The sequence below is a fragment of the Mustela nigripes genome, chromosome 6 (assembly GCF_022355385.1).
Source record: "Mustela nigripes isolate SB6536 chromosome 6, MUSNIG.SB6536, whole genome shotgun sequence".
Lineage (NCBI taxonomy): Eukaryota > Metazoa > Chordata > Mammalia > Carnivora > Mustelidae > Mustela > Mustela nigripes.
Genome location: NC_081562.1, coordinates 58,769,830 through 58,794,518, shown reverse-complemented (window position 1 = coordinate 58,794,518; position 24,689 = coordinate 58,769,830). Strand labels below are relative to the sequence as shown.

Here is a 24,689-nt window from a genome sequence, read left to right as displayed (position 1 = left end):
TAGATCATTCAGAACTGTGGTATCGGTGATCATGATGCTTGCTCTTGGAGCTACTGAAATCTCTGGTGTGACCTGCCCCACAGCTAACAGCTGTGCCTTCCGACTTCTTAGCTCTTCTCATTTAAATATTTCTGTTATTGTGGTTTCACAAGGCCCTTTGCTATTAAGCTTTTTACTGTCAGACCCCACTTGGCTCTTTATGGCACACTGTCCTTCCGTGCTAGAACTCCCCTCAGTCCTTTCCGTCTGGGCACAGATATGTACACCATCTAACTTACTAAGAATGTACAGGAACGTAGTCAATATTCTAAGCTAAAAAACTACATTTTCTGGCCTTACTTGCAGCCACGGTGGCCACATAACTCAGTCTGAGCCAAAGAGGTGGAAGCAAAAATACTGTGGGAGGTTTTTAGGAGAGGAGAGCCCTTCTTTCCTGCTATTTGGGAGATGGCTGGAAAGGCTGGAGCATCAGAAACAACCTCAGTCAATGGAGTGCCCTTAAGTACAGGGATAGAAGCCACACACTTTGGGAGTGGAAGATCCAAGTAGTGTAAGTGACCAAGGACTTTGTGGGGCTGCCAAAGTACCTCTGAAATATCTCCCTCCAGACTTTGTAGAAGAACATAAATCCTTGAGGTTTAAACTACTGACTAAACAAACAAATAAATAAATAAATAAACTATTGACCAAATCATTACTATTCTGTAACCAAAAGCAATTCTTAATGGATAAACAATGGAATTAGGATTCACATTTGACAATCTAGATGGATTGATGAGAGTCACAGAAAGATACCCATGAAATATTGGCAAGTGCAATAAATAGATTAAGAAAAAAATACATTAAGCATAATCTTACTTTTTATTTAAACTTTTTAAAAAGGGCATCAGTTGCATGTGTGTATATGAAGAGAAAAAAGTCTGAAAAGTTGTGCATTATACTGTTATTGAGGTTATTTCTAGCAGATGAGTTTATGTGAGGCATCTACTTCCTTTATTACAGATTAGAATTTTTGTTTTTAACAGCAAGCAGGTACAACATCTGTAATTAGAATAAAATATACCATGTATTTGATATTCACATATCTAAAGAGATAACATATTATTCTGGCTTTATCTTATGATTTGATTAAAAAAATTTTTAGTTGAACTACTTTTATACTGATTTTATAAAGTAGAAAATTGTACTTATTTTAGCTATCAACAATCTCTAATATACAAAGTATATTTAAGGCACCAGTCAAATCTATTTTTTAGTATCTAATTAAAAAAACAATAGCTAGTTATTGAAATGGGTAATGTTTTATCATAATCGGTGTGATAGTAAATCATGAATCTCAAAGGTAAATATAAAATAGTATCCATAGGAATTATGTGTAAGAACAGCAGGAGTAAAAATAGACTTAGCAGACTTATTACTAATCCCACATTCTCAAAATCCACAAAGATTAACATTAAAAAGGGGAAGTTTCCTCCACCTATTAAAATAAACTTTGCATAAATGACTTGCCTAGAGTGATTTATGCATTGAGTCATAAAATAGTAGAGAATAGAAAAATTAATAATCTAGTGCATAGAAATAGCCACTCACCTAAGCACTCGAAGGGATCTAAAAAGTTCATGCGTGTGGGCAACTGCCAAGGATTGATGAGGGGAACAAGCCATGATCGATCCCAGCCACGTTTTCTCTGAAATTTACCCTCTGATCTAGTGATGTGTAACCTAGAACAGTGACTTCCAAAGCATGCTGCCTCTTTTCCAGTCCTCACCGTTGATTCCCCCGGTTAGCACCATGTCCCCCTTTTAGGTAAGGACTTGCACATACCTTCCCACTGGCCTGTCAGCACCAACGTCCTGTTAATCACCGCATCGATTTCCGTAGCTCCATCCTCCACAGCCAATCTGATCTCTTCTAATCGTGTTTTTAAACGAGTCTGTCCAGCTGGAAAGCCAGTGGCCACTAGTAGAGAGAAAAGAAAGGAGGGAAGGAAAGAGGAAAAGGAGGGAGAGAGGGAAGGAGGAAGACCATTTCAGTCGTTGAGTAGCTCAATAAGGAACCTCATACACACACAAAAAAAAACCAAAAATGAAAACAAAAACAAAACAATATTTTGACCAAAGCATTAATGACACTAAAGAGCTTCACGCCTGTCTTACAAAGTGAAGTATGAAGAAACGGAATGTCACCTCATATGGTATTGGTGTTAGGACAAATATTAGTATTTTATAGTTTGAAAACCTGAAATTAAGTTTCTGCAGAGATGCTCCTAAGAGGGCTTTAAGTAAACAAAAACTAAGAAAATATGTATCATCATAGTGACAGTCATAAAACACAGTAGCTAGAGCCCTGTCTTGATGGACTGGTTAATTACGAATTCTGCTCTTAATCAAAGTGGTTACCACTGTAGTCTTGATTTACTCACTCACATTTATGGCTGTAGCAACCAAATTGCAAAATAGGTTCTTCCCATTGCCTATCTTAAAGAGCCAAGCAGATGAGAATAAAGGGAGGAGACTGCAGGAGGGAAAAGGACCTAATATTGTCCAGGGGCAGGGGCAAGTTGGGAAGAGCAAGGCCAGGTGTAAATTAAATAAAAAAAAAAAAAAAAAAGAAAAGAAAATACAGTTATACTTCTGAAAAATCATTAACATTTTTCCCACGTGCATCATTAATTCCATTTCCATTACTAAAGATAACCTTTTGTATTTCCTTGATGTTATTAAATTCCTTGGGTCTGCTATCTTAGAGGAAAGATGTTTCTCTGTTGTGCAAAAGAAAAGCTGAACTGAATGAGGCTGATGAAAAATTTAAGGTAGCTGCCGAACACTTTCAGAATCTTCACAAATAGCTTGTATATCAAAACTGTGTGTTTCTTTGATGTCTCCCTAATAAAATAATCATCTTTTTAGACTCCTCTTCTAAAGCACCAAGATATTCCTCTTAACATCTTCTAAAAGTACAATCTAGTTTTATATCTATCCCTCCACACACACACACACATACACACACACACACTCACTCATACTCACACACACTCTACACCCTCACTTATACAGAAGCTTTAAATACTCTTCTTTCTTTCATGCCTAATCCAGTCCTCCTGAGTCTATCTCAAGTGAATCACTCCTGAACATACCCTCTTGTCTTTACTAAACTCCCAGGTTTTAGGGTGCACCCCTCACCTCTCACATAAGTCTCCCTAACTCCCCGTCACCCCACCATACTAGACCCACAACCACCCCCCACCTCACAATATCATGACACAATATCATGACACAATATCATGACATGTCTCTGCCGAAAACCTTGCAGTATGTTCCCCAACACCAGCATAGACCCTGAATGCCCTCACTGGGCCATTTTCCCCTATGTGATCTGGCCCAGATCTACCATCTCTAGCTTCAACTCCCAGGGCACCCCCCGCCCCAACTTCATCCCGATTTAGATCTGACAATGACAAACCACTTGTGGTTCGGTTCCCTGAACATGCTTCTGTGCCTTCCCATAGGTTAGTTCCTCTGTTTAAAAGGTTATTCCCTGTCTCAGCAATACCGCCAACTCCCTTCCCCCTCTAAGACCTCCCCAACACAGTATCATCTCCCCTGTGAATACCGTTACTCTCTGAGCATCACCAACTTCCGCAAAATAAATCACTCTCCACTCCGAGTTACAACTGTACCTTCTGTGTGTCTTTATTATCATCTTTTACATATATATACTACTACATATCCTGCATTATGACATTTTAAACTTACTTATTCCTCCTAAACAACCAAGTTTCCATAAGGGCAAGGACACGGTTCTGTATTCTGGGGAATGAATGTGGTCTGCTATTTAGGAGGCAAGTAGATATGGAGAGAATGAGTAAATAGAAATCATTAAATATATAAAGCTAATTAAAATCCTCATATAAAACGGTATACAAAACCCTCAGGTGTCTGAGTTGAAAACTGGAAACAGGCTGCAAAAGCCACAATAATCTTACCTGAAGCCACCGGGATGGTACAGCCTGCGGCCTTCAGCGCTTTAACCGCATCACACACCCTCGCGGGATAAACACAAACGGCCGCGGTCGTGAGGCCTGGGAAAAAAGAGATCATAACAGCCTGCTTCATGGGAAGTTCAACTTGCACAAGAGGCTCTTCATGATTTACACCACACCCTGGCAGAACTCAAAATGAGAGGAGAAATAACTCCCCTTAGACACTGCACCGAATGAAAAAGTTTTGACTCCCCACACTCCTTTCCAGTCCTTGACAACAGGGATCATTTGCTCCTTGTTCAAGTCACGCAATAAAATAATTGTGATGCACCGGTCTTTGGGGTCAACATAATGCCACTTTTTAAAGACTCCTAAGCAGTCAACATAATGGGCTTGACTCAATGAGAATATTTTATTTCATGTAGGTCACATAATCCAGATTTGTACAGCTAACAGACAGGGGATGAAGAAAGTGGATGAGAACCTGACAGGGTAGTATAGCAAAATGATATTTAACTAATCCTCTTCCCTCTCTTGCAGGAAATAATACAAATCTGGATCTGGAGCCCTCATTCAGAGGAATAAGCTCTTAAATTTAAAGAAATCAAATAAAAATCGAACAGCCACTATAAAACAAAGCAAGAACATAGACTCCTACACAGTTGCCCCATTCTTCCCCAGCCTCTCCTCCAAAGTTGTTACTTCAATTTTGTATAACAATGCCTATACGTAGGTGGTGTTTTTATTGTCAACCCCAAAGACACATATTTTCCAAAAGCTGTGGAGTTGTTTAGGTCTATAAATTATCTTCAAATTATTTGGGATAAAATACCTGCATTGGGCCGATGCCACATTTCCAGTTGCAAATTCATTACCAATAAGCACTTTGGAATCACGAAGCATCCCTCCACCAAAAGACATGGCTCCTAAAATCAGCCCAGTGAGTACTATGGCACATGGTCTTGGAAATACCCTTTAGCCTTCCAGACCTTGGTTTCCTCATTTAGAAAAAGGGGATAAACTCTCAAAGGTTGATCCATTCAACCTCCATTCCTAAGATGTTAAGATTCTAAACTTATGGCAACTTTAGAAAGTCCTTTCTTTCATGTATACTAAGAGAGTGAATATAACTTTTTTTTCAAAAGATCTAACCTAATATACGAGCATGCAATATTCCCCATTTGCATTTTATTCTCAAAAGTATTTCATTTACTCACAGAAAATACTTTATGTATGAGATGTGATTATTAAGTAATGAGACTGGCTTTTGCACGTGTGGCTAGGGAATGAGAATCAGTATTTTAGAGTCACTAGACAGAAAATTTCCCACACTGAAGAACTGGAAAGAAAAATAAAGAAACTCTCTACCAGCAACTTTAATCCAGGATGGAAAGAACTGACCTAAAAATGAGACTCAGATTCTCTCCCTGCTGTTTTTCAGAGAAGAATCTCAATTATTTGCCTATGTATACAATTCTCCTGTGGATTTTATTGCTGTTATCATTTTAGCAGCTGAATCTTGTCTTAAATCCTCTTAGATTTAGTAATTAGTACTGTAAAGAGGTAAACAGAGACAGATTATACACAACAATGTTACCTTTATCATGCATGTTTAAAGTTTTTAAGAGATCTTCCCGGATTGGATACTTGGCTTTATAACAGAGCCTTTGAACGTTGGAAGATGTGTCATCGCCTGCAAGTGTAGTAAGATCTATAAAGGTAACAGCTTTCAGGAGCCAAGCAGCCTGGTTTAAGAAAAGTAAAAACAAGATTAAAAAAAAAATCATCTCCAACCCAGTTACTTAGTAGGAAATCATTAAACAAACATGGGTGCTAAAATCTGACATCTATACTGTTCTAAGGCATTTCCTTCTCATATGTGATATAAACATTACTCAAGAGTGACCAACAAGAGGAACACTGCATAGAATAAAATAAAAGAGGATTACAGAGGCCTTAAAAATTATTTTTCCCAGGTGCCTGGGTGGCTCAGTCAATTAAGCATCCCACTCTTGATTTCAGCTCAGGTTATGATCTCAGGGTTGTGAGACTGAGCCCTGAACTGGGCTCTGGCTCAGGAGGGATTCTGCTCGAGATTCTCTCTTGCCCTCTGCCCCTCCCCCATGCACATGCATACTCTCTCTCTCTCTCTCAAATAAATAAAATCTTTAAAAAATTATTTTGCCTTCCATGGGTATTCCAAAGTGAAATCCTAATAGATTAAGCCTCCCCACACCAGACCTCTCCATCTTCTCCACTAGGAGCCCCTGAAAGCTACCATATGACAGAACTTGGGAAGAAAAGGGTTTTTGTCTAATATTTTACCTCCAGCCTTGGGATCTGGGATAAGACATTTAAAAAGGAGTCTCTAATTTCTTTGATGTTGTTGTTTTTCACTCTAATTCAATTCCATTTCTAAAATAATACTCATACTTCCTAACTCATTCTAATGAATTTCCTTTTATCTTTCCATTGGAATATTCCCAAGGATGAGCAAAATGTAAAATGTCTTCCTAAAGGATTCAATCACACTATTTTGCTTCACTTGTGACATGAACTCTGAATTCCTTAGTCCTATGACGCACATCTCATCATTGGTCAGTATACACTGAAGGGTATGCTGACCACTAGTCCCTATGAAACATCACTTTTTGAGTTTTGGAAAATGCTTTATGAAAATTAATAGTAAGGTAAACACAATGGTCAAAGAAGGTCAACGTTTATGCCTAAGGGCCTCAACAGCAGACACATCAGGTTTCAATGTTACGGCTTAAAAATTAAAATAGAAGACAACCAAAGAAGGCATGTCTAAGGAGCTGAATAAATGTGTTGAGGAAATGTGCCATTTAATTCACTCATGAATAAAGATGCCTCAAATTCATTTGCGGCTTTGCCACTCAAGAGTGATAAGATTTTTAACCTGTTTGGATAAATGTGTTATCTTTCTCCAACCCATCATCATCATATATGAATTATTAAAATAAGTCATGGACAGCTGCAATCTTTTAAGTTTAGATGCATCTTGAGTGAAATTCAATATTGTGGCCTTGAGGGAAGAGACCAGGCATTGTACACTACAGGGGCAGAATGCTCAAGAAGCAACCTTACCTGCCACTCCTTCTTCACGGTTCTGCGAGCCTGGATTTGTTCTGCACGCCTCAGAACCGCGGGTTGATTCACCTGTACTTTGGAGATCCAGCTAAGGTCTAAAGGGGAAAGAAAAACACTTCTTAATAAATATATTCACCTATACATGGTCCTTGAAAAGTTACATCATTTTGCATCAAGGCTCTTTTTAAAGCTTATACTTCTTTTTTGCACAATTACAAATAAAGAACCTTGTTGTAAGAAACCCAGTCACAGAAAGGCACTCTACATGTAAAACTGAGTAGTACACTGGGAACCAGAAGCAGACATAGCTATGTCTAACGGGAGGAAAATGTTATGTTATGTTAGGAGAATGTTATGTGCTGCGTGCCTCACTTCTGACAGCAAAGACTTATTTGTAAGTGTCCAGTCCAGGAGAACAAATGATTAATAAATACTTAAGTGAATTAATGCTGGGGCTTAAAGGAATCCTTGATCACTATCCCCCTTACTGACAAGATTTATATCTACTAGAAGTGAGTATGATGTAGCCCATTCTTTCCTCAAAAGGGACATTTTCAGAATGTATTAGAAGTTACAACATTTCAACTTGAGTTGTAATATATTTTGGGGAATCAGTTCACTACAAATTGTGACTGTAAACAATGTACTATAAATGTTCTGTAGTTTTCCCCCAATAAAATTTTTGGGAAAAAGAAAAAAAAAAAAAAAAGAAGTTACAACATTGACAGAAGTCAGAAAAAAGGGAAAGGAAAAAAAACAAGGTGTTCAAAATTCTGGGAGATATCTCTATTGCTTCTGTTTTGAAATGCTCTTCCCTACCCTGATCCTACCCTCCATCTCTCCGAGTTAACTGTAGTTTCTATTTTAAACCCAACCCTTAGCTTTTGTGAAAAACACTGCCAGCTCCCCAGATAGAGCTAACATCTGGATACAGCTGTACTACACAACTTGGATTTAGTTCATCAAGGAGTCATGGTAGAATGGTCTCCTGTCCTCACTATATTGTGAGTCATGATCTTACTGTGAGTGACTAACACCAAACACAGGGTATATCTCCATCGTAATTCAGTTTTATTCCCCAACGCTCTACCACATAGGTGACTTCACAGTAAACTGAGCACCTAGCCATTTACCTCCTATAACTAAATTCATTTTTATATCCCTCTAGCACCTTCCTTTTAGAAAAGCCTTAAAGAACTATTGTGGAAGAGGAATAGGCCCTAGTTATCCACGACGTTGCTTTCCATGGTTTCGGTTACCTGGGGTCAGGTGCAGTCCAACAAGGGATGCTCCTCCTTCTGAGGTATCAGAAGGTCAATAGCAGCCTTATGCTGCATACAATGCCTACATCATTCACCTCATTTCCTCTCCTCAGACAGGCATTTTATCATCACGCCTCATCACAAGAAGGGTTACGGAAATACAATCAAGTATTCAGAGAGAGATCACATTCATGTAACTTTTATTATACCATATTGTTATAACTGTTCCAGTTTATTATTAGTTACTGTTGTTAATCTCTTATGTGCCCCATTTATGAATTAAAATTTATCATCAGTGTGCATGAATAGGAAAAAACATAGTTTGGATATAGGGTCCAACACTGTCCAAAGACTCGGACATCCCCTGGGGGTGGTCTTGGAACACATTCCCCACAGATAACAGGGGACCACCGTATACATTTCTCTCTAATATGGGCAGGAAACTGCTGACTGCCTACTGCACTATGGAACAACACAAATAATAACAATAACAACAACCACAATAATAATACAGTATTTGCATCCACCACAAAAATAAGACCATGTTTCTACAAAGACATTCTCTCTCATTTCCAAATGATTCTTCTTATCAATATTAATACTGTAGAAATTCCAAGTCAGAGTCTGGAGTGATTAATAATGATACACTTATTTAAGTATCATTGAATAAGGAGCAAAGTCTGGGAGTTTTTTTTTTCTAATTAAATTATTTTGTTAGCCGAAATCATTTAACAAAACAGATTATTTTTAAAGATTTTATTTTTATTTATTTGACAGAGATCACAAGTAGGCAGAGAGGCAGGCAGAGAGAGAGAGGAGGAAGCAGGCTCCCCGCTGAGCAGAAAGCCCGATACAGGGCTCAATCCCAGGACCCTGGGATCATGACCTGAGCCGAAGGCAGCGGCTTAACCCACTGGGCCACCCAGGCATGCCAATAAAACAGATTTTTAACATTTCAATACATCTGCTCCTCCAAGACACTGTATGGTTTCCTGCTCATCTGCTGAGCGAACATCACAGTCCAAGGTCAAGCAAACGATATCTGCCTCTTCTTCCCCATCCAAAGATGGGTTCTAGGTAAAGCCCAAAGAAATAAGACCAGACTCAGCCTAATTTATAAGACCTATAAGAACCCCTCTCTTAAAGAAAGGGAAGATTTTGTTGTTTCCCTTTTATAAAAAAACTATTAATATGAGTGATTAGGTTTATTGTAAAGATTATTTCAGACAGACAGTAAAAATCAGTGAGGCAGAGTCGTGTGAAATATAAGACTCACCACCAAGCAACTGTTGACAGTGGCCAAGAGAGGGAAGCCTATGCTGCGGGGCCATCCTTGATCCATCACATGACCCCTTCTGGACGCCCCTCTCCCACCTCCTCTCTACTCCCCACCCACACACCCACCACAGGAAGCACAGCTACTGGAGAGACATCTCTGGCAATCGCAAGACCTCACCACCTTGCTCCCTTTGACCTGATAGGACCCCTCTTCTCCCTCTCTATCTCTCCAAGCTGGTGCTGCAGGCTTTCTAATCTATCAGGAGTTCATGGGCAATTATGTCACATTCTGTCTCTGGATCTATGCATGCTGGTTGTTCCTTTTGCCCTTCGTTATCCTGCCAATAGAGTGAACTCCCACCACCCTTTAAGACTTAATTCAAATGCCACCTTCTCTGTAAACTTTTCTGAATCATACTGGTTGAGCTATTCCTTTGCTTTGCTGTACTTATTTCAACTTTATAGTCGACTTTAGTGTAGTCCCCTTATTCCGAATGCACTGATTGGTCAAAATGTTTAGAGTCCCAACAGATTTTTAAAACTCTAAGCAAAGTGCCCACTTGTGGGTGCCATTCAATAAATAAAATAAATGGGTCCTCAAGACCAGAAATTATCAAATTCTGGGTAATATCTTCCCAACTGCTTTTTCTAAAAAAAAAATTTTTGTTGTGTTTATTTCCGTTACCCTAGTATTACTTGGGGTATAACGGACAAACTGTGTATGTTCAAGATATACATCTTGAGGGGAGGTCTGGGTGGCTCAGTTGGTTAAGCATCTGTCTGTCCTGACCTACTCAGGTCAGGATCCCAGGGTCTGGGACTAAGCCCTGCATAAGGCTCCTTGCTCAGCGGGAAGTCTGCTTCTCCCTCTCCCTCTGCTTCCCCCTGCTTGTGCTCTCTCTCTCAAAAAAAAGGTATACATCTGTATGGATGAAATAATCACCACAATCAAGCTAATTAGCATATCTACCACTTTACCCATTATCCACTTTTTTTTCTCCTTTTTTGAGTGGGTGGAGAACATTTAAAGTCTACTCTCTCAGCAGATTTCAACCATACAATACTGTTAACAACAGTCACACTGGGGAGGCCTGGATGGCTCAGTCGGTTGAGTGTCCAACTCTTGATTTCAGCTCAGGTCATGATCTCAAGGTCATGAGTTAGGCTCCACGCTCAGCTCGGAGTCTGCTTGTCCCTCTCCCTCTGCTCCTCCCCAGGCTCACTTTCACTCACTCTCTAATAAGATCTTTTAAAAAAACATAAAACAATATTCAAGGTGCTGTATATTATATCTCTGGAACTTATTCACCTTGAATTATGGAACTTCACACCCCAATGCTTCTGATTAAAGAACTTATGGATCTCCACAGGAGAAGCTGGAACTCAAGCATGAGGAAAACCTGAGGGCATCCATCCACCTTAAAAACTAATTTTTAGTACAATTCCCCACCAAAGGTTAGAACCCACGATGCTGGCTCTCACACTTCTCAGACACCACTTGCCAGAGGTCCCCGTGAACCACCTCCTGGAGGATGTAATAGGATTACTTCTCTTGCAATATCAGCCTCCACTGTTAAAAATATCATTAGCGGTCATAAAATTATCCGGCCCCATATTTAATCCAGCCACAGAATTTGCCTCTGTGACCTCCCATGGTAATGAATTATATAAGTGACTATCTCATTTTATTAGCACTTAATTTGCTACTCTTTAATTTCATCAAATATCCCTTGTTCTCATATTATGGGATCTGGGGAAAAGAAAGGACTGATTGGCCTTTGTTATGTCCTTCATAATTTTTAATATTTTATTCGAGTACCCTTTAGTGTCTCCTTTCCAGGAGAAGTGATTCTAATACACACAATCTCGTCAGTACCATAGAATCTTCTCTTACAGGGGCCAGGAAGGGTTTCAAGTACACGTTCCTTTGGGGAAAAGAGACATGAAGCCATAATTGGAAGGCAATAATACTCTTTTCTCAAAACTGTCCAATGAAAAAATATCCTATTGTGTCTCTTAGTATGTCGTTTAGATGGCTTTTGGGCTCTTCTGTCAGTTATAAATTTGTTCTCAAATACTCTTCTCACAATTTTTTATTATTATTATTGTTCCTATGTCTCAGTAGAGACAAAGCACTTTCCCTACAAATCTACCACATGGTCCTTCCATCACATCCACTGATGTTTCCATGGATGTTCTCGTGCTTCCTCACAATATTCCTAAAACATGTAACACCAAACGATAACTCCATGAAAGGTTTATTTTGTATTTTGATTTTACCTTTGTTCTTAACAGAGAAAGATAAATTGTGATACATTATCAGAGAATTTTTTTCTCCCAAATTTGGGGAAAGAAAGATTAAATTTCCCATGTTTTCTCTTTTCATTCTTTCTGCTTATTTTCAATTCTAATTTTCAATGTCCAGCCACAACTTCCCATAGTTGCAAGTGCCCAGCATAGAAACAGTTGTTCAATAAGCCCCCTGCATCAGAGTACATTTATTTTTTACCTCAGACACTGAAACCAGTGAAATATCAACCCGATCGTGTCTGGCCTTTCAGTCTTAGCCTGGGAAAAGGTTAGCTTGGCAAGAGAAAAGAGCACTGGATGCTTCTGCATGCCTGATCCCTCCAGGCTCAAAAGATATTCAACTTCTATAAATGAGGAGACTCAGCCTTGTCCAGTTCCCACCAAAGATATAACCAGACAGAGACCATGCCTGAAGCTTCATCTTTACTAACTGGTAGAAACAAGACTTCGGGGGTAGCTGGGTGGCTCAGTGGGTTAAAGCCTTCGGCTTGGGTCATGATCCCGGGGTCCTGGGATCGAGCCCCAGCATCGGGCTCTCTGCTCGGCGGGGAGCCTGCTTCTCCCTCTCTCTCTGCCTGTCTCTCTGCCTCCTTGTGATCTCTGTCAAATAAATAAATAAAATCTTTAAAAAAAAAAAGAAAAGAAAAGAAACAAGACTTCGTTTTCTTCGCCAAGTCTAGTCTACCACCCAGTAAGCCCCGGGTGAGCTCTCAAGGGCATCCATGCCCCCAGTGGACACGAGCAAACTCTTCTGACATGCTATTGTGAAAGCCTAATCCTTACAACCCAGACAGATGGTCTAGAAACCAAGATACCAACAACTAGACAGCATCAATTGCCACTGCTCAAAGAGCCTTCCTACTCCGACATGTCCCCACAGCTACTCTGACCCTGATCTCCAGTTCCCATCCCACATATCTTCGCCATCCCTAACCAGTATTTAGAATACCAAACCGACGGAACTAGACTTTATGCTTAGCGAAATTAGTCAATCAGAGAAAGACAATTATCATGTGATCTCCCTGATATGAGAAAGTTGAGAGGCAATGTGGTGGGGGGGGGGGGGAGTTGGGAGGCAGGAAAAGAATAAATGAAACAAGGTGGGATCGGGAAGGAGACAAAGCATGAAAAACTCTTATTTTAGTATATATGCTGCTGAAGCAAGCACATATAAGAGACTCTTAATCTCACAAAACAAACTGAGGGTTGCCGGAGGGAGGGGGTAGGGAAAAGGTGGTGGGGTTATGGACATTGGGGAAGGTATGTGCTATGAAGTGGGTAAACCTGGCGACTTACAGACCTGTACCCCTGGAGCTAATAATACACTATATGTTAACAAAAAATTTTAAAAATTTAAAAAAAGAAAAAGAATACCAATCCAAGTTCCAGTGAGCAATGAGTTTACGACGCCCTCTAAAATACTTCAGCGCAGATAATCTGGCACAGCGCTGAAGGCCAGCGGGGTCTGCTCACTTGTTCCTTTGGTGCCAACCTTGAATACTCTCTGCCTACACTCCTCTTCCCTCTGGTGGCGTTTCCAGTACGTCTTGTACCCACAGCTACGCGGAGTACAACATTCTCTCAGAACACATCACCATAGCGGAAGAGAGTCTGGGTTCACGTTAGAAGACACGTGTGCTCTTGGACCTGGCTTCCCCCAGCAGCATCACATGGGGATTTTAAGGCCTCCCTCCTTTCTCTTACCCTTCATCCCTCCTTGAGCCATGAGCCCTTTCCCAGCTATCACTGCTCGCTGCTCTTTACCATTCAATTTCTGTCGATTATTCTCCTTCTCGATCATCTGCTAATGTCTGTGGATTGATCGAGGCCCTAGAAGGAGAACCTCGTCACTTATTCTGGCTTCCGCATACTGTCCATTGCGGTGCCCAGGTTGCCTGTTTCTGTCCCCAGCCTCCAAGGTTCAGCAGCAGGTGGTGGCTGCGGTCATGCAGCTAGAGAGCCACAAGCCATCTGGCGGAGGGAGGGGCGCATGTGCAGTCCTACCACCTCTGCATTTAGCCTTTCTGGCGGGCAGGCTCTGTGTGGCACAATGGGAGACACAGTGCCTGACATAGGTTGCTGCTGTCCTGACAAATCTTGGGAATAATGCCCCAGACTGGGGAGAGCTGAATAATAGAAAATATGAGCCAACACAAGGGGACACAAAGCAATGCATCTAACCAACATTTCCAACCGGTTCCACGGGTCACATCAGTCAGGAATCATTCAGTTAAAAATGAGGAAAACCGACTTCGGTGATTGGACCAAAACGGGAAGGATGTTTGTAAAAGCTCAGAGAACTGAGAAGAGATTGGAAGAACAAGCTCACGCAACAGACAGGAAGTGAAGACCACAGGACAGGGACAGAGCTAGAAGAACAAGGCCAGCAAGGAACAGCAACAGCCTGGCCAAGATTTCACGGCCCCGCTGCAGACACCACCACTGCCACCCACCCCAGCTCATTCAGAACCTCCTGTTCCAGAGGAAAGCATCGGACACCTGACCCATGCATGCCTAAGCGGGGCAGGGAATAGAGAAGGCCCACTCCTTCCTCTGCAGCGCCTCCAACCTGTTCTACGTAGGACAGATAGAATGACCCAACACTACGAGGACGTGTGTTCGTTGCTGGCCAGCCAGAAAAATGAAAGGTTTCTACTACAAAGAGCAGTGAGCTTGGGACATGCTAGATGGGTGAGCTTCTCTCGGAGATGCATAGAGCATTGAGTACATGAGACTATCACAAATTCCCACAGGAAAGAAATCTCTTGAATAGTCTTTAATTCAGCATTTCTCAAACACTTGACTACAAATGGCTTTTTCCCCGGAACATACGCTTACCACACTGGCTGGACAGTAAGTCAAGTTCAGAGAAAGGGAAGGTCAGAGGAGGCTCATCCAGTTGGCTAAAGAAAAACTCTTAGTAGATAAAGTGGGGATGAGAGACTGACGCTCCGGCGGAGGTTCTCGGTCTAGAGACGTCTTTGGCTGACGCAGCTGGCGGTGGGAGAGGGCCACCCGCACCTGGTGGGCAGAGGCCACGGATGCAGCTAAACACCGTGCAATGTACAGGTCAGTCTCTCAACAGTCTAAGTGCCTGACATTAAGCTTTGGATTGCTGACGCATCCATTTCAAAGCACATCCATCCTGAATAAGCACATGGCCAGCGGTATGACACAGCTACTAACAAACCAACCAACAAGGAACTAGAAGCCCCCACGCATGAAGGTTCCTCTTTCAGAAAGCCCTGGGTAACTGAAAGAACTGCCTGCTTGAGCAACCCTGCTTCCCCTTCACATGCCCCAACCCCTGCTCTTTTGCTTTAAATTAGCCAATAAAGAGTTAACCCCTCAAACCTTAGACATCCCACTCTCAGACCCTAAGAAATACTCAGGTCTTTGCATGTGTGGGCCCGCTGGCTCTTTCTACCTGAAACCTCACAGCACAGCCCTCGGGCATGTCAAGCACTCTCCAGGACTTGTGAGGAGGACATCCTGATCCTCAGGGTTCGCTGATGGTTTTTGCTGAACTGTGTGTCCTAGGGTCACACTAAGAACTGCAAGAGACAGCCTACCCGTAAGTTAGGAGCCTCAGTAGGGGAACTATCTATTGAATTTGCCACAAACAACGGCCCAAGTGAGCACCACAGGCATTCCTAATCAAGGGCGCTGCCTTCACCTGGTCCCCAATGTCAACAGTGCCATGGCTGAGAAACCTTCCCAGAGGATGGGCAGGATTCAGGAAAAGTAAAGAGGAAGCTCTGAAGGTTTATGGGGAGCAGGAGTATCAGAGGCAGAGGCAAGTTGGCTCTATTTGATTCACTGTGGCTTATTTGTTAAAATTCTGAAGTATTAGGCAAAAGAGTCTAGATCTGTGCTATCCATCAATATCCGCTGGACACACGTTACCATCTGAGCATCTGAAATGTGTAAGAGTCCAATATGAGACGTGCTTTAAATGTAAAGTACTCCACAGATTTCAAAGATTTAGTACAAAAAACAAAAAACAAAATATCTGTGTAATTATGTTTTTTTCATTTTGGGGTTTCTAAAGCCCAGCAGGGTACCCAATGCAAAGCTTGAATTCACAACCCTGAGATCAAGGCCGGAGTTGAGATCAAGAGTCAAATGTTCAACTGACTGGGCCTCCCAGGCACCCCTCTCTAATTTGTTTTGATAGTGATTATACACTGAAAATATAATATCCGGGATATAGTTGGTTAAATAAAATGCTAATAAAATTATTTTCACCTGTTTCTTTTTATCTTTTATAACGTGCACTCTAGGAGATCTTAAATTACTTTGTGTTGCACATTATATTTCTATTAGACAACACTGGTCTAAACTTTATCCCGTAAGTGATCAGAGCCACTGAAGATTTCCAAACTGGGCTGTAACAGAATTAAAGAAATATTTTCTAAAAATAATCAGCATACAGAATATGTCCCACAGAAATGCTTACACAAATATGCAAGTGCAAATATGAAAAGGTATTTATGGTGGCATTGTTGTAAGTGACACCAAGATCCATGATTGCTTCAAATAGAGCAGATCCATAATACAGAACATGACCCAGCTATTTAAAAGAATGAGGTACATCAGTAAGTACCGTCATGGAAAACTGATTATGATACTTTACTCAGTACAAACAAGTAGACTGCACAGCAGTGAATTTCTAAAATAAAACTGTTTATAAAAACAAAAATACAAGTATAAAACATATATCTGTTGGTACCGGTGCAAAATATAATAGAATATATACCAAATTGATAGAAGAGTTTCTCTTCAGAGCTAGAATTACATAAGATTTCTACTTTCTTTCTTTCTTTATATAGTTCCATAACACTGAAAATTTTTACCAAGAGCATGCATTACCTTATTGAGCAGTAAAAACAAAATATACTTAACTCTTTTGAATTGAGAGGCATTGCCAAGCAGCAATGTGCAGTACAGGTAGAAAGAGACTACAGTAGGTAGACCAGCAAGATGGCTGTCGCTGTGGTCCAAGCATCAGCATCGTACAACACTTCCCTGGGGCATTTCACACCCTAAACCTGTCATGACCAAACTCTGCCATGGAGTCCTTTCATGAGTCCAGCCTGACTTAGCTGCATGATGCCAGGCAGAAATGACAACCTCAGAATGCCACCATCATTGCTCCCATAGAAAAGATCACTAAAACATTAGCACCCCAGGCCACCAGACAGAAACTATTATATAATTCCTAGCTGAAACAAAGATCACACATGGGAGAGATAAGCCCAGACTGGCCTACCCACAGCAATGCCCTTCCCCATCGTTAGGGAGTCTATGGAGCCAAAGGTCCAGACTTTCCCTAAGATCACACCCTCCTTCCAGTCCAAAGTGCAAGGTGCACAGGATCTATGGGGGTCTTCGACCCAAAGTCAGTATCTTACACTTAAGATATAAGAAAGGTTAGGGACTTTGCTCCTAGAAAGTTTGGTCAATACACATCTTTCTCCCCCCCTCATGTGCTCTCTCTCTCTCTCAAATAAACAAATAAAATATTTAAAACAAAACATAAGGAGGGGTGCCTGGGTAGCTCAGACGGTTGAGTGTCTGCCTTCAGCTCAGGTCATGATTGTGGAGCCCTGGGATCATGTCCCACATCGGGCTCCCTGCTCAGCAGGAAGCCTGCTTCTCCCTCTCACTCTGCCATTCACTCCGCTTGTGCTCTCTGGCTCTACCTCTCTGTCAAGTAAGTAAAAGAAAATCTTCTAAAAAATAAGAAAGCAAGCAATAAGACCATCAACCTTTGTTCTAGGCAGAGAATAGAGCAAATGCAAAAGCCCTAAACTAAGAGTGAACATGTCATATTTGCGGCCAAGCAAGGACACAGGTGTAACTGGAAGACAGTAAGCAAGCAGGACTGGGCGTGGTAGAGTCAAGTCAGAGATGCAGGGCAAGGACCAATCAGGAAAATGCTCTCCAAACTCTGTTTCATGACCCATAGACATGTCACGGAATCAAGTTTGTCAGCTGCAACTAGTACTCTTCAAAAAGAAGAAGAAACAATAAAATGGAATATATTAGGACATCTTATATGCAATACAAGTAAGGGTCACTTACAAAAATTTTGTTTCAATTATACATACGTAGGCCTGTATGGTGCTGCAATATAAAATACACGGAGGGCACCTGGGTTGCTCAGTGGGTTAAGCCTCTGCCTTCGGCTCAGGTCATGATCTCAGGGTCCTGGGATGGAGTCCCATATCGGGGCTCCCTGCCCAGCGGGGAGCCTGCTTTCCCCCTCTCTCTGTCTGCCTCTCTGTCTAATTGTAATCCCTCACTCTGTCAAATTAAAAAAATATATTTTTAAAAAATAAAAATAAAAAATAAAATAAAATACACGGCCTGTTGTGAGGCAGGGCCCTTAAGGTTTGAAAGCCCCTCAAGAAGGACTTTTTTTTAGCATGGAAAGGACATCAGATGTGAGACAGGAAGTCTTCAGAGAACCCTGTGCAGAGGAATGAAATGCTCTGATTTAGATTTACATTTTAAAAAGTCCCCCTGGCTGCTAAGGGGAAGCCAATTAGGCGGCTCAAGCAACAGCAAGCGGTAGCTTGAACCAGAACAATAGTCGTGGGGAGGGGAGGACGGTCAGAACCTCATCAGGACGCTGACTGCAGCATTTGTACTCTGCCTTCAAACACATAGAAGCTGCTCATTCTCCGGTCTGGAGAGTAAGCAGTCTGGGAAAAGCTGATATTCCAGAAGCAGTTTCAAGGTTCACAGAGCACAAAATTCAAGCAAGAGCCCCTTCTGCTCTGGACCCACAAATATGCTCAGGGAAGTCTCTGTGCGGAAGAGTCCACAGACTGGGACAAAGCATCAGGGCCATCCCTCTGCCTCCAGGCCCTGACCACTGCCGTAAAATTGACCACTCTTCCCAGTCTGGTCCCACCTGCTGAGCTTCTGGTCCTCACTACGATGACCCCCATCACCCTGGTTTGCCCAGGTTGTGCCCCACTTGCCCTCTCCTGTCCCATCCAGTTTAGCATTTGCTTCTATATTTCATTTTTTAATAAAAACTTAAGTCAGGCTGGGTTTCACAGACATTTCTACCACATTTTCCGGTCATAGTATAAGAGGAAAGTGCAGTGAACAGAGACTTCATTGGAACATGTGGTTCACTCAGTAAGAGAAAACACAATTCTTCCCCATCTCCCAGACATAGCAAAGCTAACTCTTCGCATGGATGGCCACTCACTGACCCTTGAGGGTACTTGCAATATTTGTGGCTAGCGATGGCTGACTCCTCCCAGTCTTGGTGGCGGTACCAGTATGCAGTGTGTATCTTAAGTCATATCCCAGCCAGTCGTGCCCTGGCCTGGGCCCAAGCCCCCAAGAGACACAGACACACCACGCCACCAGGTAGGGCATGAGAAGTGGGAGAACCTGTAGGTAAGGTCACTAAGCAGTACATGTGGGGAATATCTAGATTCCTAGAGGGGAACCAACTGAAAGCAATGCTTTTGTCGTTTTTATATCTTATAAATCTAAACCTATATAGGGTTACCCTTTCATTTTAAGGGGAAAAAAAAATCCATTAGCAACAATGAGCTCCAAAAAAGGGAGCTTAATGAAATATTAAATTCTGAATTTCCATTTCTCAGAAAAGTTGATGATCTGTAATTTGCACAAAATGCTTTTCAACATTTATCACGTGCCAAAATAGCTCTACAGAGATATCACTGACTCCAAGACCCAAAGCTGCTAACAAGCATCTTTATACACTGCAAAAATTAGCAGTTAAGAAGCCTGCACTTAAAGATGGCAATTTAACACAGCCTCAGAAGATGTGGTTACAGAAGGCTCTGAAGCATGACTTTCCAGTTAGATAAAATGAGCATGGATGGTCCCCAACTTATGATGATTCATTTGACAACTTTTCAATTTTACAATGGTATAAAAGCAATACACATTCAGTAGAAACCAGAATTCCAGTTTGGAATTTTGACCTTTTCCCAGGCTAGTAACATGTAGTGGGATCCTCCCTCATAATGTTGGGCAGCAGCAGTCACAGCTCCCAGCCGGCCATGAGGTCACTGTGGGGAACCACCGATCCAGTGACCACCATCCTGTACCCACAACTACCATTGTGTTTCTCACCGTCAGTACAGTATTTAATATATTTTATATATACATATATGTATATTTAATATATGAGCTACTCAACACTTTACTATAAACTAGGCTTTGTGCTAGATAATCCTGCCCACTTGCTAAGGTAAGTGTTCTCAGCATTTTTAAGGTAGACTCGCCGAAGCTATGATGTTTGGTGGGTTACTGTACTAATTACATTTTCGACTTACAATATGTTCAACTTATGATGGGTTTATTAGGACGTGACCCCACCATTAAGTCGAGGAAGATCTGTCCTCTAAATACAGTTCATTTTTACATCCAAATTTCCTAGTATATGTATACTAAAGATTACCACTTTTCTATCAGAGGCACAGGTCCTTCAAAGAGAAAATCTGTTAAATTAACTCAAATACTGGCTCATTTTAAAACTCTAATTTATCAAATAAAAAAAAATTTTTAGAAGTCTATTTTGTTGGAGGTGAACATCTGACATCATTTTGACTGCCCCTGTAAATTCAAAGAAGTTGGTGTTAAACATATAATTACTTGATTTTGCAGTGATAACATGGATATGAATTTTGTTGGAAGATAGTATCATGATAAAAACAATTTTCTTATTAAGAAAGTTATGAAGCAGAAATATACTTGGATATGGTTGTGACAGACACATAATTTATCATTTCATCCAAATAAACTTCCATATTGTAATGAAGTACAAGCTGTAGCTGTCAAATTTTAAGTATTTTATATATACACACAGAATAAGTGAACTACCTGATCTTGGTGAGAAAGCTGATGTCTAATTAAAATTAAATACTTCTTCTTGGCAGTAGGTACTATCTCTTTACTGATCATGATCAGTTGAGTATTAGAAAGACTCGACTCTTGGAAGAACCATTTTGTCAGTCAATCTAAGCAGATGTACAACTAGTCCTGAACTATTTGGTAAATCAGACCTTTAAAGTTGGCTTTATTGTTTTTGAAAATCAGTTGAAAATCTTTTTTTTTTTTAAACCTGTTATGTAAATAAAACACCAAAGGCTTCCAGCTTTTGAAACTTCATGAACCACAATTACTGATGACAACTGTTTGTAAACACTGCAAACAGGAAGACACTAAAATGTATCCCCACAGAAGTAAAGACAAGATTTCAACAAATTAAATGAGGGCATTTCAACCAGTAACAAGGCTTAGTTTCAAAATTCTAAAATTGCACTTTGGAACACCACAACTTATCTGTTTTGACGATCCACTGCTGTACAACCAATCACCACAGAATGTCCTGGCTAAAATCAGCAACCCCTTTATCGTTTGTCCTGATTCTGTGGGTTGCGGGAGGCTGGAACATGCAATATGGCTTCACTCTCATACCCAATGCCTTGGAGAAAGCAGCTAAATGACTGGGCTCTGCTGGGACGCTAGGTGTCCTTCTCCTTTTCCTTCTCCGTGGAGGACCAGAACCTCTTGAGTTCCAGGTACCTTCTTCAACAAGGTAGCTGAACCTCTTACAAGGCAGCTCAGGGCTCCCAAAATTATACAAACAGCTGTTAGAGCCTCACCTCTGCTGTTCCCTATTGGTCAAAGTGAGTCAAGGGCAGCCTGATGCTGTCAGGGACGACAGTCCTAGAGACCTGGTCCATCTCTGGAGGCTAGGTACCACCAACTTCTATTTTAAATGGGATACATTTATATTCTGTACTGGGAAGAAATGAAATTCAGAGGGCTTGAGATTTTACAGTATTTGGATTTCGCAAAACATTCAAAAGAACCTTAAATGGAGACATTTTATTTGACAAGTTTCATCTTATAAAAATACATATTATTTTGCCTTGGCATAGAGGAGAAATACATTAGCTATGAAACAAGTTGTGCCAAAATATTTATACATTTCAATTTTTTAAAAAACGAGAACGAAGAACAACCTCTATTTAGAGAATTAGGTCAAAGCTTACAGGATACCACAGCATCCATAGAGAAAATATTTTCTCAATTAGAAATATTATGTTCTATAGAGAAGAATTAATTGAAAGTGTCAAGAATTTCAAATTCAGGGGTGCCTGGGTGGCTCAGTGGGTTAAAGCCTCTGCCCTCAGCTCAGGTCATGATCCCAGGTCTTGGGATCAAGCCCCGCATCGGGCTCTCTGCTCAGCAGGGAGCCTGCTTCCTCCCCTCTCTCTCTGCCTGCCTCTCTGCCTACTTGTGATCTCTGTCTAATAAATAAATAAAATCTTTTTTAAAAAAAAGAATTTCAAATTTAAAAAACATAAAATGCAACTTTAAAAAAATTGACAAACATTTTAATTATTTAAAGAATTTTTTCAATGTTCTTCAAAAAGATACCAATGACATAACAGATTGATAACAGCTCAGAAACTGGTTAAAGGAAAGCAATGACTCAACTTATGTTGTTTTATGTGTTGAGATAAATTAAGACAAATACATTATTTTGGCTTTGATGCACATGACTGTATTTTTAGAATGAAGTAGGTTTTTTAAGTTTTTGAATAAAACTATTTTCTCTTGAATAGGTCACTACAAATATAAAAACAATTTGTCAGTCAATAAATAAATATTTTTGATATCATTTTAAGTATTTTAACTCTTCTTTTCATGTCCATAGTATTCTAGTTTGCCCGCGAGGTCACCCCTATCAAAACTCCTACTCTATGTCACCCTGAGCAACTTACCCAAGCCTTTCAAACATACAACCTTCCTCTGGGCTCCACTGGAAGCTTAATAGATAATACACAGTTTCAATTCTTACCCAAATCAGTCGCCAAATATTTAGGTGTTTACTATGTATTACGCACCAGCCCATAATCTAGTGGTTACCTTGCACTGTTTGTTGAACTATTCTGATGTTGCCAACACGAGGAGCTTCCTCAAAGCTAAGAGACTCAGACCATTTCATTAGTATACAAATTTCTACCTCCCCAAGTCCGGCTCTCCCTCATTGCACATAAATGACATGCAAAAAATCATCTATAAACATTTGAGGAACCAATGATAAAAACATATAGATTATAGGGGCACCTGGGTGGCAAGCCAGATGAGCAACCAACTCTGGATTTCAGCTCAGGTCGTGGTCTCAGGATTGTGAGATCGAGCCCTGTGCTGAGCTCTGCACTCAGCGTAGTGTCTGTATACAATTCTCTCTCCCTCTTCCTCCTGCCCTCCCTGCTGTATTCTATCTTTCTCTCTCAAATAAATAAATCTTTTTTAAAAACCCACATAGATTATAGAGAAAGGGGACTGACAGTTTGAGGAAGCCTTGATACAACAGAACAAAAGAACTACAACCATTCACTTAACCAAGATTCATCACACAGCTACTATCTGTTGAGAAACCTCAGAAGGAAGAGACCTCTGGGGACAGGGAAGAAGGATTCAAAAACAGCAAAGACTGTGGAACAGTACTGGCATCTGAGAGGAAGGGAGAAGAAAAATGTGGGACTTAACACAAAGAATCAAATTAAAATAAACTACATTCTTTTGCCACACTTAATGAAATAATTGATACAGGCAGCATCTGCTGGGACAGTAAATCTCTACGTAGGACCAGGACTTTTCCTTTTCCAAGTGCCCTCCCCAACAGGGTAGCTGAACCTCTTACAAGGCAGCTCAGGGCTCCTGAAATCATACAAACAGCTACTGAAGCCTCATTTCTGCTGCATTCTATTGGTTAAAACGAGCCAAGGGCAGCCCAAATCAATGCTGCAGGGGAAATTAATCCCAGAGACCCAGATGCAAAAGATCCTGAGTGAAACGTTTGTGGGGACCCAGATATTCACATGGTATGGAAGTATGACCACATACATTACTTGCAGGTCAAAAGGGGTAAAGTGAAGGGGTGCCTGGGTAGTTCAGTCATTTAAGTGTCTGCCTTTGGCTCAAGTCATGATCTCAGGGTCCTGGGACTAAGCCCAGCATCCAGCTTCCTGCTCAGTGAGCAGCCTGCTTCTCCCTTTCCCTCTGCTGCTCCCCCTGCTGGTGCATTCTCGCTTGCTCTCTCTCTCTCTCTCTCTCTCTCTCAAATAAATAAATAAAATCTTTAAAATAGGGGGTGTAAACTGGAATTACACGATTGGCAGATGCAGCTATAATCTCCTTAAACAAATTATCAAACTTAATATTACAAATAGGGGGATAACCAGACACTCAATATGACCCTTATGATATAAAATACACAGCATCACTTATGAAGTATGCTTACCAAAACTGTTTAATCTGAATCTAATCAGGTTTTAAGAACGTGATAGCTAATTTTATATGTCAACTTTGGGCCACAGGATGCCCAGGCATTTGTTTAAACATAATTTCCATGTGTCTCTTACAAGAGTGTTTCTGGACAGGATCGACACTTGAATCGGTAGATTGAGTAAAGGAGGTTGTCTTCCCCAAAGTGGCTGGGCATCATCCAAACTGCTGAAGGCCTGAATAGAATAAAAGGCTGAGTAAGAAAGCATTCTTTCTGCCTCACTGTCTTTGAGCTGGGACACTGGTCTTCTCTTGCCTTCAGACTTGGACTTGGACCAGAACTTAAACCACTGGCTCTTCTGGTTCCCAGGCTCTCAGACTCAGACTGGACCTTACACCATCTGCTCACCTGTATCTTAGACCTTTGCACTAGAACTAGAACT

The 24,689-nt window shown here is 41.0% G+C and overlaps 1 protein-coding gene across 1 annotated transcript in view; it reads right to left on the bottom strand.

Annotated features, from left to right (window-relative positions):
* The window catches only part of DERA (deoxyribose-phosphate aldolase), a 114,489-nt gene that overhangs the window by 60,003 nt on the left and 29,797 nt on the right, over positions 1-24,689 (bottom strand). The window contains exons 2-5 of the mRNA XM_059402671.1: positions 7,091-7,188; positions 5,580-5,727; positions 3,986-4,081; positions 1,825-1,959 (exon numbers count right to left, since the gene is read on the bottom strand). Coding sequence (XP_059258654.1) covers positions 1,825-1,959; positions 3,986-4,081; positions 5,580-5,727; positions 7,091-7,188 — 477 coding nt within the window. The remainder of the gene's footprint in view (positions 1-1,824; positions 1,960-3,985; positions 4,082-5,579; positions 5,728-7,090; positions 7,189-24,689) is intronic.